Source organism: Pseudochaenichthys georgianus, unplaced genomic scaffold, assembly GCF_902827115.2.
Source record: "Pseudochaenichthys georgianus unplaced genomic scaffold, fPseGeo1.2 scaffold_1458_arrow_ctg1, whole genome shotgun sequence".
NCBI classification, from domain to species: Eukaryota; Metazoa; Chordata; class Actinopteri; order Perciformes; family Channichthyidae; genus Pseudochaenichthys; species Pseudochaenichthys georgianus.
In genome coordinates, this window is record NW_027262311.1 from 1 (window position 1) to 15,031 (window position 15,031).

The following is a 15,031-nucleotide window of genomic DNA, read 5'->3' on the forward strand; positions in this document are numbered from 1 at the left end:
TCAAACAGTTGTGTCATTACTTATAAAAACAATGATATATATTGTCTGGCTTTAGAACACAACATAGCACAGAGACAGCTCTTGGTAAAGTCACAAATGACCCAATAGCTTCAGACAAAGTCTCTATTCTTGTCTTCTCAGTGCTGCATTTGATACTATCTAAACTAAAGCTAGCCTTGGAGTGCTTGTAGCGACCAAAACTCCCTGAGTTATGCGCTGAGAGAATAAAAGTTGCTTGAAAAACAAATAATATACAACTCCACGATCAACAGGAAGTATCAGAGCAATTCACCCTCTCCTCTACGTCATGTCAATTCACCCTCTCCTCTACGTCATGTCAATTCACCCTCTCCTCTACGTCATGCCCCAAAACCGGCATCCAGGTGACCTAAATGCCAACTGCACCCACGTGACATTAGCTGGAAGTGATAAACAATGAGAATTAAACGTGATGCAAACAGAAATGAAGATAATAATCATGTGGCTTCTTCCTCCTCCTGCAGGTATCTCCTCCATCTTGTTTGAGACCCGGATGGGATGCCTTCAGGAGGAGATCCCCTCCGACACGCTGCGCTTCATCGCGGCGGCTAACGACATGCTAACGCTGTCTGACACGGTGATTATTTTCCCCCGATGGAGCCGCGGCGTCCTGCCCTACTGGGGGCGCTTCGTTCAGGCCTGGGACGACCTCTATGACGTAGGTATGCAGCACCAGAGGCTTCCTGCACATCAGAACACTTCTGGATTCACTGTGGGATGAGGGTGGGACACCGTGTCTCTCAGAATTTGTGCAGATATTTTCGAATTTCTTTTGTGATGTTTTTAGTGGTTTTTTAAGTATTTTTTTGTAATATTTTGCTGATTATTTGCAGATATTTTGGTGATTTTTTACAATCTTTTTTACGGTTTAATTGTTGCACATTTTTTGAAAAAAGTTAGCAGAATTTTTCCAGACTGGTTGATCTGGCAGAGAAGAGGACAACACATTTAAGTTAATTCACACAAAATGCAGTTATCTTCAAACATAATCAAGCATATAATAATAACTTTACAAATGCTATTTAAACTCTCGGCATATAAATATATAAACTACGTAAGCTGTTATTAATTGATCGTTTCTCCGTGCAGCTCGGACCCTCATCGACAGGAGGATCTGTGAGATCGAGGCTCAGGTGAGCCGCGGAGAGCCGGCGGAGGGCTTGTACCTGACGTACCTGCTGACCTCAGACCAGATGAGCAGGAGCGAGGTTTACACCTGCATCACGGAGCTGCTGCTGGGGGGGGTCGACACGGTGAGCAGTGCATGCTGGGAGTTTCTGCCTACAGGTTTCTGTGATTTCTTGGTGATTTCTGTAGATATTTTTGCAGTTTTTTTTGCCCAAATCTATAAACATCATACACACAGAAAACAACCCCTTTATGAGAAACAACAAGCGCTCAATTAGTCTAAAAGATAAGATACAAATGAAAGTAATTCCAAATAATGTATTGCATACTTTCTTTGGAATTAGAGTTGTCCTAAAATGACCTACAAAACATTGACTTTGAACCAAGTCTGAAAGTACATGGAAAGTAAAGATTAAGAGCCAAGATAAATATTTAAAATACATATGCTTTATCATTTGCATACAAGTCCCAGGTTTCTCCAACAATACAATATACAATAAAGACATTAGAAATAATTAGCAAGTGACACATTGGGGCATGCGAGAAATAAGACAGGAAGTCAGCTGAAAGCCTGCAGAGGAGTCCTTTAACTAGAGATGCTGCCGTACTGAACCCCCGCTCCTCGCCGTGAGCCTCGTTCAGGAAAGCTGCAACAACAACACCGAGTTCAGGTTGTGTTTCTTCACGTTGAGCCCGTCGGCCTGCATTCCTGACGAGGCGAGGCTGTCGGAGTAGAGATCACCATGTGTACAACATCTTAACACTGTGCCAACAATATGTAGAAAGTAAGGAAGGATCCTGCTTCTCTGCTGAGCTGATTGCCAATCAAAAGAATCTCTTGCTTCAGGGTTCGGATGAGTTATCATGACATTGCTCATGCATGCGCTCTGAAGATGATTCAAGTAAACCTGTGATGGCAAGCGTACACACATCCTGTACTCAAGTAGAAGTACACATACTCGTGTTTAAAAATACTCTGGTGAAAGTAGAAGTACTGACTAAACTTCTTTACTCAAGTCAAAGTAAAAGTACCCATAGCTAGCAGCTGACAGCAGCTGACAACGTTTCCATTGGTCCCTCTTCTTTAGAGAAGACCAGGAAGTGATGGATACACGGATCGTGTTCCAACCAATAGGCACGCAGTGACTCTAAAGAATAATGATCACGCCACCAGACACACATTCAGACTAAAGGAACCAGCTGTTTGGAGAATGAGAGAAGTAGAAAGTACAGGTATTTGAGTTCAACATGTGAGAAGTAGAAAGTACAGGTATTTGAGTTCAACATGTGAGAAGTAGAAAGTACAGGTATTTGAGTTCAACATGTGAGAAGTAGAAAGTACAGGTATTTGAGTTCAACATGTGAGAAGTAGAAAGTACAGGTATTTGAGTTCAACATGTGAGAAGTAGAAAGTACAGGTATTTGAGTTCAACATGTGAGAAGTAGAAAGTACAGGTATTTGAGTTCAACATGTAAGAAGTAGAAAGTACAGGTATTTGAGTTCAACATGTGAGAAGTAGAAAGTACAGGTATTTGAGTTCAACATGTGAGAAGTAGAAAGTACAGGTATTTGAGTTCAACATGTGAGAAGTAGAAAGTACAGGTATTTGAGTTCAACATGTGAGAAGTAGAAAGTACAGGTATTTGAGTTCAACATGTGAGAAGTAGAAAGTACAGGTATTTGAGTTCAACGTGTGAGAAGTAGAAAGTACAGGTATTTGAGTTCAACATGTGAGAAGTAGAAAGTACAGGTATTTCAGTTCAACGTGTGAGAAGTAGAAAGTACAGGTATTTGAGTTCAACATGTGAGAAGTAGAAAGTACAGGTATTTGAGTTCAACATGTGAGAAGTAGAAAGTACAGGTATTTGAGTTCAACATGTGAGAAGTAGAAAGTACAGGTATTTGTGTTCAACATGTAAGAAGTAGAAAGTACAGGTATTTGTGTTCAACATGTAAGAAGTAGAAAGTACAGGTATTTGAGTTCAACATGTAAGAAGTAGAAAGTACAGGTATTTGTGTTCAACATGTAAGAAGTAGAAAGTACAGGTATTTGTGTTCAACATGTGAGAAGTAGAAAGTACAGGTATTTGGGTTCAACATGTAAGAAGTAGAAAGTACAGGTATTTGAGTTCAACATGTAAGAAGTAGAAAGTACAGGTATTTGTGTTCAACATGTGAGAAGTAGAAAGTACAGGTATTTGGGTTCAACATGTAAGAAGTAGAAAGTACAGGTATTTGGGTTCAACATGTAAGAAGTAGAAAGTACAGGTATTTGGGTTCAACATGTGAGAAGTAGAAAGTACAGGTATTTGTGTTCAACATGTGAGAAGTAGAAAGTACAGGTATTTGGGTTCAACATGTAAGAAGTAGAAAGTACAGGTATTTGGGTTCAACATGTAAGAAGTAGAAAGTACAGGTATTTGGGTTCAACATGTAAGAAGTAGAAAGTACAGGTATTTGTGTTCAACATGTGAGAAGTAGAAAGTACAGGTATTTGGGTTCAACATGTAAGAAGTAGAAAGTACAGGTATTTGGGTTCAACATGTAAGAAGTAGAAAGTACAGGTATTTGAGTTCAACATGTGAGAAGTAGAAAGTACAGGTATTTGAGTTCAACATGTACGAAGTAGAAAGTACAGGTATTTGGGTTCAACATGTAAGAAGTAGAAAGTACAGGTATTTGAGTTCAACATGTGAGAAGTAGAAAGTACAGGTATTTGGGTTCAACATGTAAGAAGTAGAAAGTACAGGTATTTGGGTTCAACATGTGAGAAGTAGAAAGTACAGGTATTTGTGTTCAACATGTAAGAAGTAGAAAGTACAGGTATTTGGGTTCAACATGAGAGAAGTAGAAAGTACAGGTATTTGTGTTCAACATGTAAGAAGTAGAAAGTACAGGTATTTGAGTTCAACATGTAAGAAGTAGAAAGTACAGGTATTTGTGTTCAACATGTAAGAAGTAGAAAGTACAGGTATTTGAGTTCAAAGTGTAAGAAGTAGAAAGTACAGGTATTTGGGTTCAAAGTGTAAGAAGTAGAAAGTACAGGTATTTGGGTTCAACATGTAAGAAGTAGAAAGTACAGGTATTTGAGTTCAAAATGTAAGAAGTAGAAAGTACAGGTATTTGTGTTCAACATGTAAGAAGTAGAAAGTACAGGTATTTGGGTTCAACATGTAAGAAGTAGAAAGTACAGGTATTTGTGTTCAACGTGTGAGAAGTAGAAAGTACAGGTATTTGGGTTCAACATGTGAGAAGTAGAAAGTACAGGTATTTGAGTTCAACATGTGAGAAGTAGAAAGTACAGGTATTTGTGTTCAACATGTAAGAAGTAGAAAGTACAGGTATTTGAGTTCAACATGTAAGAAGTAGAAAGTACAGGTATTTGTGTTCAACGTGTGAGAAGTAGAAAGTACAGGTATTTGGGTTCAACATGTGAGAAGTAGAAAGTACAGGTATTTGAGTTCAACATGAGAGAAGTAGAAAGTACAGGTATTTGGGTTCAACATGAGAGAAGTAGAAAGTACAGGTATTTGAGTTCAACGTGTGAGAAGTAGAAAGTACAGGTATTTGGGTTCAACATGAGAGAAGTAGAAAGTACAGGTATTTGAGTTCAACATGAGAGAAGTAGAAAGTACAGGTATTTGAGTTCAACGTGTGAGAAGTAGAAAGTACAGGTATTTGAGTTCAACATGTGAGAAGTAGAAAGTACAGGTATTTGGGTTCAACATGTGAGAAGTAGAAAGTACAGGTATTTGAGTTCAACATGAGAGAAGTAGAAAGTACAGGTATTTGGGTTCAACATGTGAGAAGTAGAAAGTACAGGTATTTGAGTTCAACATGTAAGAAGTAGAAAGTACAGGTATTTGAGTTCAACATGAGAGAAGTAGAAAGTACAGGTATTTGTGTTCAACATGTAAGAAGTAGAAAGTACAGGTATTTGTGTTCAACATGTAAGAAGTCAAAGTAAAAAGTTGGGGAGTAAAGTACTGATACCAGAAAAATGTGCAGTAACAAAGTATTTGTACTCCACTACTTCCCACCTCCTCTTCCTCAGACCTCCAACACTTTGTCGTGGACTCTGTACCACCTGGCGAGGGACGGGGGGGCTCAGGAGCGTCTCCACAGAGAGGTGGTCTCCGTGTGTCCGGACCTCCAGGAGCCAAACTCTGACGACCTGAGCCGGATGCCCTTCCTGAAGGCCGTCATCAAGGAGACGCTGCGGTGAGAGTCAGAACATCCTCAGGGAACGCTTTGTGAGGCAACAATGAGGTGGTGATTCACGTGTTCCCTGAACCAGGTGGAGTTAGAACAAACTGTACTCAAACCCAGGGCCGGCCCTCGGCATAGAAGTATAGGCGAAAGCTAAGGGCGCATCAACCCATAGGGGGCGCCGAAGAAAGAAAAAAAAGTTAGAAAAAAAAAAAAATTCATTTAATTTTTTTTTTAAATTTAAACACAATTTCCCGATTTTGGATCAACAAAGTACATCTTATTGTCTTATACTAACAGAACTACGAATATATTGCGTACAACGCCCATAAACTCTGGCACACCCCCCCCCCAAAATCAAGTTGAACTGCCCCAGTCCCAGTAAAAAACAGAGGTTTATGTGTAGGGTTGGGTATCGTTTGAATTTCCACGATTCCGATTCCGATTCTACTTTTCGATTCCGGTTCTTAACGGTTCTCGATTCCGATTCTTTGAGGGGCAGGGTAAAAAAATGATACATGCTTCTTCCACCAAAAAAATTACATTTATTCGAGAAACTTTTACACAGGTTAGTTTAAAGTAATATTCACATTAATCAGTCTGTTTATATTCACTGCTCTGTAACTTTAACCTGAGAACCACTGAAGCTACAACAGTTCAACTTTTAAAAACAGTTCTTGTTGAGAAAAACCAGCATATCTGCCTCTCAGGCATACCGGGAAGAAATGTTTGAACATTTGAAGTAAAATGCTTCAATCTGGTGCACACGCAGAATTACTAGAGACTAGATCTAGGGGGTACAACTCCAAACACCCATATGAAATCGGGTTTACATTTGAATAATTAAATAACAAATAGCCTACATGTAATGCATTTTATTTTTGTTGTTCATTCATATCTTATTTTACTATTTTATTTATGCATATTTTTTTATCTCCAGTTTAAAACGATATGTCTGGTTTACTGTCCTATAGTTTACATTGGAATGATTTCAAACCTGTTTTATCCCAATAATTATAAAAGAGTGCCTTGGAAATATGTGTTTACATAAATTGTGATCAAAACGTTTGAGACCCACTGAGATAACTTAGACTAAAGTGAACTATCTAGCACTGAGAGTCCTTTACCTCACTGAGCTGAAGTTATCAGCCTCAGTCTGACTGGAGAGGACTCTCCTCCACATCATTGTAGAAACATCTTCTTCTTCCGTAAGAGCAGCTAGCACCAGATGCTAATAACAACAGCGCCGGTTCCAGTGCACCCTCGTGAGCTGCGGTTGCCAGATAAGCCAACATCCCCCATCTTCATCACTTGCAGCGCCCATCGCACAGGGCAAATGAAAAGTGTAACCGGGATGAAAAGGATGTTACATTTACTTAATTATGAATGTTGTTACATCAAGGCCGAAAATTAGGATGAGCACCAACGGTCAAAACATTTATTTTTTCTCCCAGAGCTGTCAGCGCAGCGCCTCCACAGATCTGGCGCCCTCGGCGAACATTTATAATGCCAGTGCGACGGGCCGGCCCTGGTCTCAGGTTACGCTGTAGGAAATGTAGATACAACGCTACATTTCCCGCCCCGCTGCAGTCATGCAGTAGGCTACGGAGAGCGGCGAGAAACATTTCCTCAGGAATCGAAAAGCGGAACCGAAATTCACATTTCTAAATGATACCGTTGGAATCGAAATATTGGAACCGGTTCCGAACCGGAACCGGTTCTCGGTACCCAACCCTATTTATGTGAAATTGTTCTTTTTTTGAAATAATGGTTTTAGTGTGCAATTATAGGTTTTAATTTTGTATTTGTATTCATTTAAAATAAATCAAACTCCCAAAAAACGTACACAGCTTCTGTGTGCTTTTATTAACATCGGAATTTACATTGTAAGCGGCCGCGGGAGGAGAGCTTTAGAGAGCTCTCTCCTGAAAGACTGAGAGGCTCTGATAACCTCAGCTCAGTGAGGTAAAGGCACACCTTTATATGATCATTATAGTTATAAAAAAATAAGAGAATAGATGAAAAACAGGTATAAAATACTGACGGTACAAAAAAGTTGTTATTAATAAACAAGAATACAGTTTGAAAGGAGAGTGATTTGTAAAATATCGATAAAGAAAATCTGCTTCCAGTTCTGTTTCATCTGGGTGTTGAGAGATGTATCCATATCTCCTAATGTTGCTCTCAACGTGCACCAGATTGATGCTTGTAACTTCAATATTAAAAAAAAAAAGTCTTCCCAGGGGTGCATGCCCCCGGACCCCCCTAGAGGAGGTGAGGTCCCCCCCCCCAATCATGTTCAAATGGATAGGAAACTAAATACGGGGGGGGGGGGCACCAGCTAAAATCTTGCCTAGGGCGGCAAATTGGTCAGGGCCGGCCCTGCTCAAACCTGTCATCTTTATTATGCAAATGATATTCTTCTGCCTCTCTCCTCCAGCCTCTATCCCGTGGTTCCTGGAAACGGACGCTTCGTTTCGGAGGACGAGGTGGTCGTGGGAAACTACTGGTTCCCAAAGAAGGTGCTAATGTCCAGGATGTGACGCTGCTTCAAGTGCTCCGTTAACTTTAAACGATCTGAAAGAACATTCACGTGCAACTATTTCATTTTTCCACCTGTTCCACCTGTGCCACTACAAAGTCAAAGTCAACTTTATTGTCAATCTTTCAGTTTGTGTGTACAGACAGAGATCCAAAAACCGTTTCCCACAATCCCGAAAACAAAAATACAAATATATACAAATATGTATGGGTTTCCGTTAGCCGGTAATTACCGGTTTTTAGCTGGTAAAATGTAATAAAAACCGGTAAATTCAAAATGTCCGATGCTCCGATCGATTGGCCGCCGGTCATTATCGGCCGAAATTCACTCCTAATAGTTTGGTCGGTGCTCTATATGATGGCCGATCAGGAGAGCTGGGTCTGATCCATATGGACATACACGCGAGTGAAGTGTAACCGGACACGAGAGAGATCAGATCAGCTGCTGCATAATCACCTGAAGCCCCGCCCACTGTTTAGCTCGCTGCATGAGAAACTGGCGGGCTGTCAGGAGAGAGAGGGAGAGAGGGAGGGGGAGAGAGAGAGAGAGAGAGAGAGAGAGAGAGAGAGAGAGAGGGTCCGTTTCTCCCGTGTTATTATTCAAAGTAAATTTTTGAAGAATGTACTTCATCTACAAGTAGTTTCTTTGAATGTAATAATTACATTTATCATTTATTGAAAAATGAATCTGAATTTTCCGATCTGTTACGATTATAAATTGAAGCGATATAAAAATGACTCCCATTAACTGAGTTTTAAACATCAGCATATCCGGTCCTAGTCCGGTGATGAGCTGCTAACGGAAACTCTGGCACACCATTCTTATTATTATTATTGAAACATGACGGTAAGTTTCAAATTTGTCCGGTATAATAAATTCTGTCCGGACATTTGACCGGCGAGAACAAATCCTAGCGGAAACCCTGGTATACCTATATATTCAACAGACACATATGTTCACATTAAGACATAAATAAAAGCCCAACAGTCAATACAAGATAACAGTCACTTCTCTTTGGGAATGTACATCAGTGCAAGACTGTCCGGCCCGTCACACTTTAACGATGGAAAAGAAATCTCACATGCGGCTATTTCATTTCTCCAGACGCAGTTCCACCTGTGCCACTACTCGCTCTGTCACGATGAAGGTCAGTTTGAAGACGCGGAGCTCTTCAAGCCGGAGCGATGGCTGCGAGGCGATTCCTCTGGAAGCAAGTCGACGACCGGGTCCTACAATCACCACCCGTACAGCTTCATCCCGTTCGGGTTGGGGGTGCGAGGCTGCGTCGGGAAGAGGGTGGCGGAGATGGAGATGTACTTCGCTCTGTCCAGGGTGAGAGACACCGACAGGAAGTTAAAACATCTCTCCAGGTCATGCTAGTAAGAGAGAGAGAGGAGGGCTGCTGCTCTTCCCACAGGATTCAACCACACATCCTCGAACCCCCTGACCTGATGAAACTGTTTACAAAAGGCTTTGAGCTGCAGGTCTTTGGCAGGAGAAACATGTCTCTACCTGCAGTTGTTATAATGATGTTGGCATCCATGTTGAGAGAGGAGCTGAAACACAATGAGGCTCACACGTCTCCGAGGGTCTGCACATTTTAAAAGCTGCCCCATATGGCATGATACATTTGAGCAGAAATAGTTCATTTTGAAGCTCGTACTTTTGCGCTTTTGCTCAAGTGTCGTCATGAATGCAGGACTACCTTGTTGTCAGAGTGTGATATTAACCCTTTGGCGGTCTTCCAGCTGATGCAGAAGTTCGAGGTGCAGCCTGAGCCCGGTGCACCCGTGGTGGAGCCCAAAACTCGAACCCTGCTCATCCCCGGGAAGCCCATCAACCTGCGCTTCCTGCCGCGAGCCTGAGGGATTCTGCGGAAACTATCTGTCTTCGCATCGTGCACAGGACGAAATGCACACACGTCTGCACATACTGAAAGAAGTCACTGAATGACAGCATAGAATACTCAGACTAATCACAGGGCATTTCTGGTAATCATTTATCCATGTCTGCTTTGACTGGAAGAGATGCAGCACACTGTGACTTCAATACAGGAGTTAATTAATCAAAAGACAGTCCTGATATTCTCAGGGCAGAGCAGAGGTGGGAGGAAGTCCTACATGTGCAAGTCGTGAGCAAGTCCCAAGTCTTGACCTACAAGTATCAAGCAAGTCAAGTCATACAAAAGTCTGATGAATACGCCCAGTTTCCGCATTTAAATCAGTTAAAAGACGGTGGTTATGAAAATGGATTTAACCCACACTCTGATCTTCATTACATACAAAGTTAATCATTTGAAATCTAATTTAGACCGATGACAATCATATTAGATTCATATTAACCCTAGAACTGCAGACAATATAGCTAGGACTCAAAAAGTCTGGTCAAAAAGGTAAGACAATCATATGGCGATGCCACTACCTACACATATTTAATTTTAATGTATGTTAGAACCTATATATCATTTAATTTGTTCCTCTTCATAATTTCCTAAGTAGGACGATTGTTACGTACTCCCCCCTTTGTTGTCCTCTTTGTTCTCTCTGCTGTGCAGGTACACCTGGCTCCGCCTTCCCCAGGTGTTGCCAATCAGCCGAGCATAAAAGAGGAGACTGAAGGAGAAGGAGGGGCCGATCACTACTCCGGATGTCTCTGCTGTGTCAGAGCTTTTCGTTGTGTTTCCTGGAGGGCGTGTTAGTATTAGGTTTTCGCGGCTTTATTTCTCCCGTTCTGTTGGATTGTGGGTAGCGGAGGAAGGCTCTGGATCCTACGGCCCGTGGTGTGGTTGGCCCAAGTCCCCTCCATCTGTTTGTTTGTTTTACCTGTCCTCCAGTGTAATGATTTAGTATTGTGGCAATAAATGTATGATCACAGTTGAGTGCCTACGTGTTGTGTAATTTTGTTTGATGTTGCGGACTGCCTCACGAGCCACTACTATTGAGTAGGGAGGCGGGTCGTAACAACGATTTAAAACCAAGCGGCAAACTCTGGGGAAGTGCCACACACTGCAGTTCATACATGGGCCACTAGGGACTGGCTACAGAAAGGAGCCATAGACCCCCATGTTAAAATGCCCAACTTTACAGCGGAAAAAAACATGTTTCTACCCATGGATGCAGTAAATATTATTATCAATATAGTTAGATTCCACCTTCATGATTATGAATCTGTGAGTGAATTGTTTTCTAACACGACCCTTTTATTTATATTAGGTCTTAACGTTTTTGCATAAATTAGGGCGTGGCCACGTTGATGGACACGTACACGCCTCACTGTCAGCTAACGGCGACTTGTCCACTCTGCTAGGCTACTACCATAGAGGCTACAACGTTAGTTAGTCATAGTACTGTACTTGACCCTTTAGCTTTAGCCGTGTCCGTGGTGATTGTGCCTTAGGGTCTTGGCGTGGCAACTGGAAGGTCACCAGTTCAAGTCCCGGAAAGACCAAGTGCTACCGAGGTGTCCCTGAGCAAGGCACCGTTCCCTACACTGCTCCCCGGGCGCCGTTCATAATGGCAGCCCACTGCTCCGAACACTAGGACGGGTCAAATGCAGAGAAACCGTTTCTCGTTACATGGTACCTGTACTACGTAATGACAATAAATTGAATCTATCTATCTATCTATCTAGGGAATATTGTTACAAATACCAGACAATTAAAATGTGGTGCTGTGCGTTGAATGTACCAACAGAACTTCCAAGAAGTCTAAAATGATAATAGTATACATGTTAACTTCGTTCGCAGGTGTTTGTGTGCTTGGTAGCTTAGCTTGTTACTTATTAGCCAGCTAAGGACGTAACCCTGTATGCATATATACATTTTAGTTTATGATTCAGCCTTGGGTAAGACTTTCATAGTCTATGGCTATCCATCCATCTTCTCCCGCGTATCCGTGGTCGGGTCTCGGGGGTAGCAGTTCCAGCAGAGAGCCCCAAACGTCCTTTCCCCTCATCAACCAGCTCTGACTGGGGGGTCCCAAGGCGCTCCCAGGCCAGCGAAGAGATATAATCCCTCCATCTGGTCCTAGGTCTACCCCTCGGTCTCCTCCCAGCTGGACGTGCCTGGAACACCTCCCTAGGGAGGCGCCCAGGTGGCATCCTAACTAGGTGCCCGAACCGCCTCAACTGGCTCCTTTGGACGCGAAGGAGGAGCGGCTCAACTCCGAGTCCCTCCCTGATGACCGAACTTCTCACCTTATCCCTAAGGGAGACACCAGCCACCCTGCGGAGAAAACCCATCTCGGCGGCTTGTATCCGCGATCTCGTTCTAGTCTATGGCTAGACGCCCATAATGCTAAACGGGAGCAAATGTTAATAGGGGACCAAATTATCCCAGTGGTGGCCGCCGGAGCTAACGGAGCCGCAGGGGGCTAGCTCCAGCCGGCGTCCCGGAGCTAGCCCCCGTCCGGGCGGTGGAGTCCGTCTTTTCTCAAGCTTAAGTCAAGTCTCAAGTCATGAATACCAAGTCAAAGGCAAGTCAAGTCTTTTATCAATGTTAGTCAAGCAAGTCTCAAGTCAAAAAATATGCGACTTGAGTCTGACTCGAGTCAAGTCATGTGACTCGAGTCCCCACCTCTGTAGCATAGCATCACTGTGAGACTAATTTCACATCAAATACAATGTTTTTTAACGTCAATAAAGGTAGGAGGCAAGACATGGAAGGAGAAGAGGGAAGTAAACAAGGAGGCGATGAAGGAAAGGAAGGATGAGAAAGGAGGTGGAAGATTCTTAATACTGTTGTTATCCTGTAGATATCTGCTTTAAATGCTTTTCCACAAATAGAAATGTACATATTGTCATTGCATCGTTGCCTCATCTCTCTGGATGCTGCGATGAGAGCAGTGATTCTCAAATGGGGGTACCCTAACCTAACCTAAACCCCGAGGGGTACGTTGGGGATGTTTTATTATTACAATTGTTTTTCAGTTAAAATGTGGTTTAATAAATAAGACACTGATGGCGTATAACTGTGCCAATGTTTTGGGTACCACTTTACAATAAGACTACCCTAAGGGTTTATAATTAGGTTATGATGTATACCAAGGATGCTGGCTGATGAAGGAGACGAAGTAAGCTAGCCAATATAAGGCTTAGCAGTACAGATACATGTGGGCTCAATGTGGCAAGCAACCGGTCACAGTTGCCCTGTTCATCTCATGTCTTATAAAAGCTTATTAAGCATTTATAAAGTGTTGATAACCTAATTAATAAATGAATTACAAACTATTCGTAAACCCTTTATAAGGGTAGTCTTATTGTAAAGTGGTACCCTAAACGCTATGTTCGATTTTCGTGGTCACTACATTGGAGACTGCTAATTAAATGCTGTGTTCTTGTATATGGCATGCATGGGGTTTCGGGTGTATCGTTGCACATCAGGAACCACAGTGGATGCTATTATAATATTTGTGTATTGTATTTTAAAGCTTTTGCATAATTGTTACGGCCCGGCTTTGGGGCTATGAGATAAACCGGAGACTCGAGGCGAGGTGCGACAATAGAACAATAATGTATTGATGTTTAATAAAATAAATGAACGAAGCCAGCAGCAGGTCCCCCGAGGCTGGTACGGAGAGAGGGATGAGAGCCAGAGCACGAATCCGGTTGGGCTCTCTTCTTGTCGGCTTCCTCCCGACCCAGGTGCAGCTCGTCAGCACGTGCAGCTCATCAGGCAACAATCACCCACATGGCTCGCGAACCTGCAATCAGAAGAGAGAGAGAGAACGGAAGGCCAAGGGGTGTTGAGTGGTCGTCCCACTCCCACCCAGGGACGTGCACAGACATTTGGAGGGGCTATTGCTCTAAACTGGAAAAAGGGCCTTTTGAAAATGCTAACATAAACTCGTAAATTCGTTATTTGCGGTCCATATCTCATTAAAATATCTAATGTCAGTAACTATTAAAGAAACAATGGGGACAATTCTGTTTTAATGTACTTTTACCGTTGTTACTGCGACATAGGCTACTGATAACATGGGCTTCTATAATTAGCCTACCTTAAATAAACTCACTAATTAATTAAACCAGTTCAATACGCATTATTCTTATCATTCTTTATGAGCGTAGTAACGGTAAGGTATCTAACTTAATAACAGAGATGGTCAAGCTAAAGTGGAGACATGGCAGAAGTCCTACAATGAAGAGGGACAGTGAAGTGTCCTCCGCGAGAGGGCGATCAAGAGAAGAGAGCGGGGGTGAGGGAGTTCACGGAGCGGAGTAAAAGACACAGAAAGACAGAAGCACAATAACAAGTATATGTAGGTGTGTTTTTAAGTAACCGACGGTGTCAAGAGGAAGTAAAGTCCCCTGGATTGTCCCCTATACCCCCTATACTGCCGTATGAGGTTGGACTCGGAGGGCTTTCCTTTGCTTCCAGCTGTCGGATTGTAAACAAAGTCACGTGACTGGGGGCAGATGACAGCGCGGACAAGGTGTGTTTCCCGCAGCGAGATGCTACAATACTAATTGTGGGCTTATCGTGTTGATTCGGCCACAACAGAAAACAAAAAAACCCTGGCTCTCTCCAGAGGGGCAGGTCAGGCAAAAAATGCAAAAGGGCCGTTGCCCGGGCAACATTAGCCCGGACCTGTGCACGTCCCTGCTCCCACGAGAAAGGAGTTCCACACCGCCAACCACAGCCTTTTATTACGACCAGCTCCATACCCGAAGAGTTACCTTGTTTTTTCCTTTACCAAATAATTGTAATTCCACACACCAAAACAATACAGCTACAACTCCACACTGACGTCTATAGTCCTTCTCAAAACCAGCCAACAAACCTCCCCCTGCCCACTCGGCAATATCATTTTGTTCATTGGTTTGTTAAACATATTACTTCAATTTAAAAACTCCTTGGAAAAATCTGTTTTAAAAAAGTGTCGTCTTCATTTCATGCATAAAGACGAAAATATGTTTGTTATATTGTAATTATTGACATAGGCTTTTTCTATCAAGTATGTTCGGGGTCGGTCAGGGGGTCCTTGGCTGAGAACATGTTTCAAAGGGGTCCACTACTGAAAACAGTTTGAGAAGCCCTGGATTCGAGGCAGTGCTTCTCAAAGGCTCCGAGGACTGACAGTGGGTTGTGAAGGTAAGACCTCTGCAGCCCCCTG

General features: G+C 42.6%; 1 protein-coding gene and 1 long non-coding RNA gene across 2 annotated transcripts; one reads left to right on the plus strand and one right to left on the minus strand.

Annotated features, from left to right (window-relative positions):
• Positions 1–507: 507 nt before the first annotated feature.
• Positions 508–10,795, plus strand: LOC117441076 (sterol 26-hydroxylase, mitochondrial-like). Its single transcript, XM_034077275.2, has 6 exons — positions 508–701; positions 1,129–1,292; positions 5,223–5,389; positions 7,818–7,899; positions 9,024–9,251; positions 9,668–10,795. The coding sequence occupies exons 1-6, from the start codon at positions 533–535 to the stop codon at positions 9,782–9,784; spliced, it is 927 nt and encodes a 308-aa protein (XP_033933166.2). The 5' UTR covers positions 508–532; the 3' UTR covers positions 9,785–10,795.
• Positions 1,595–5,282, minus strand: LOC139433225 (uncharacterized). Its single transcript, XR_011642792.1, has 2 exons — positions 5,209–5,282; positions 1,595–1,890 (listed from the first exon to the last, which is right to left on the minus strand). It is a non-coding gene; the product is annotated as an uncharacterized lncRNA (long non-coding RNA).
• Positions 10,796–15,031: the final 4,236 nt, after the last annotated feature.

Coding starts and splice junctions, on each gene's coding strand:
- LOC117441076 (XM_034077275.2), top strand. CDS start 533: ATGGGATGCCTTCAGGAGGAGATCCCCTCCGACACGCTGCGCTTCATC. Junction 7,900..9,023: donor ACTACTGGTTCCCAAAGAAG/GTGCTAATGTCC, acceptor TCATTTCTCCAG/ACGCAGTTCCACCTGTGCCA. Junction 9,252..9,667: donor TGTACTTCGCTCTGTCCAGG/GTGAGAGACACC, acceptor GCGGTCTTCCAG/CTGATGCAGAAGTTCGAGGT.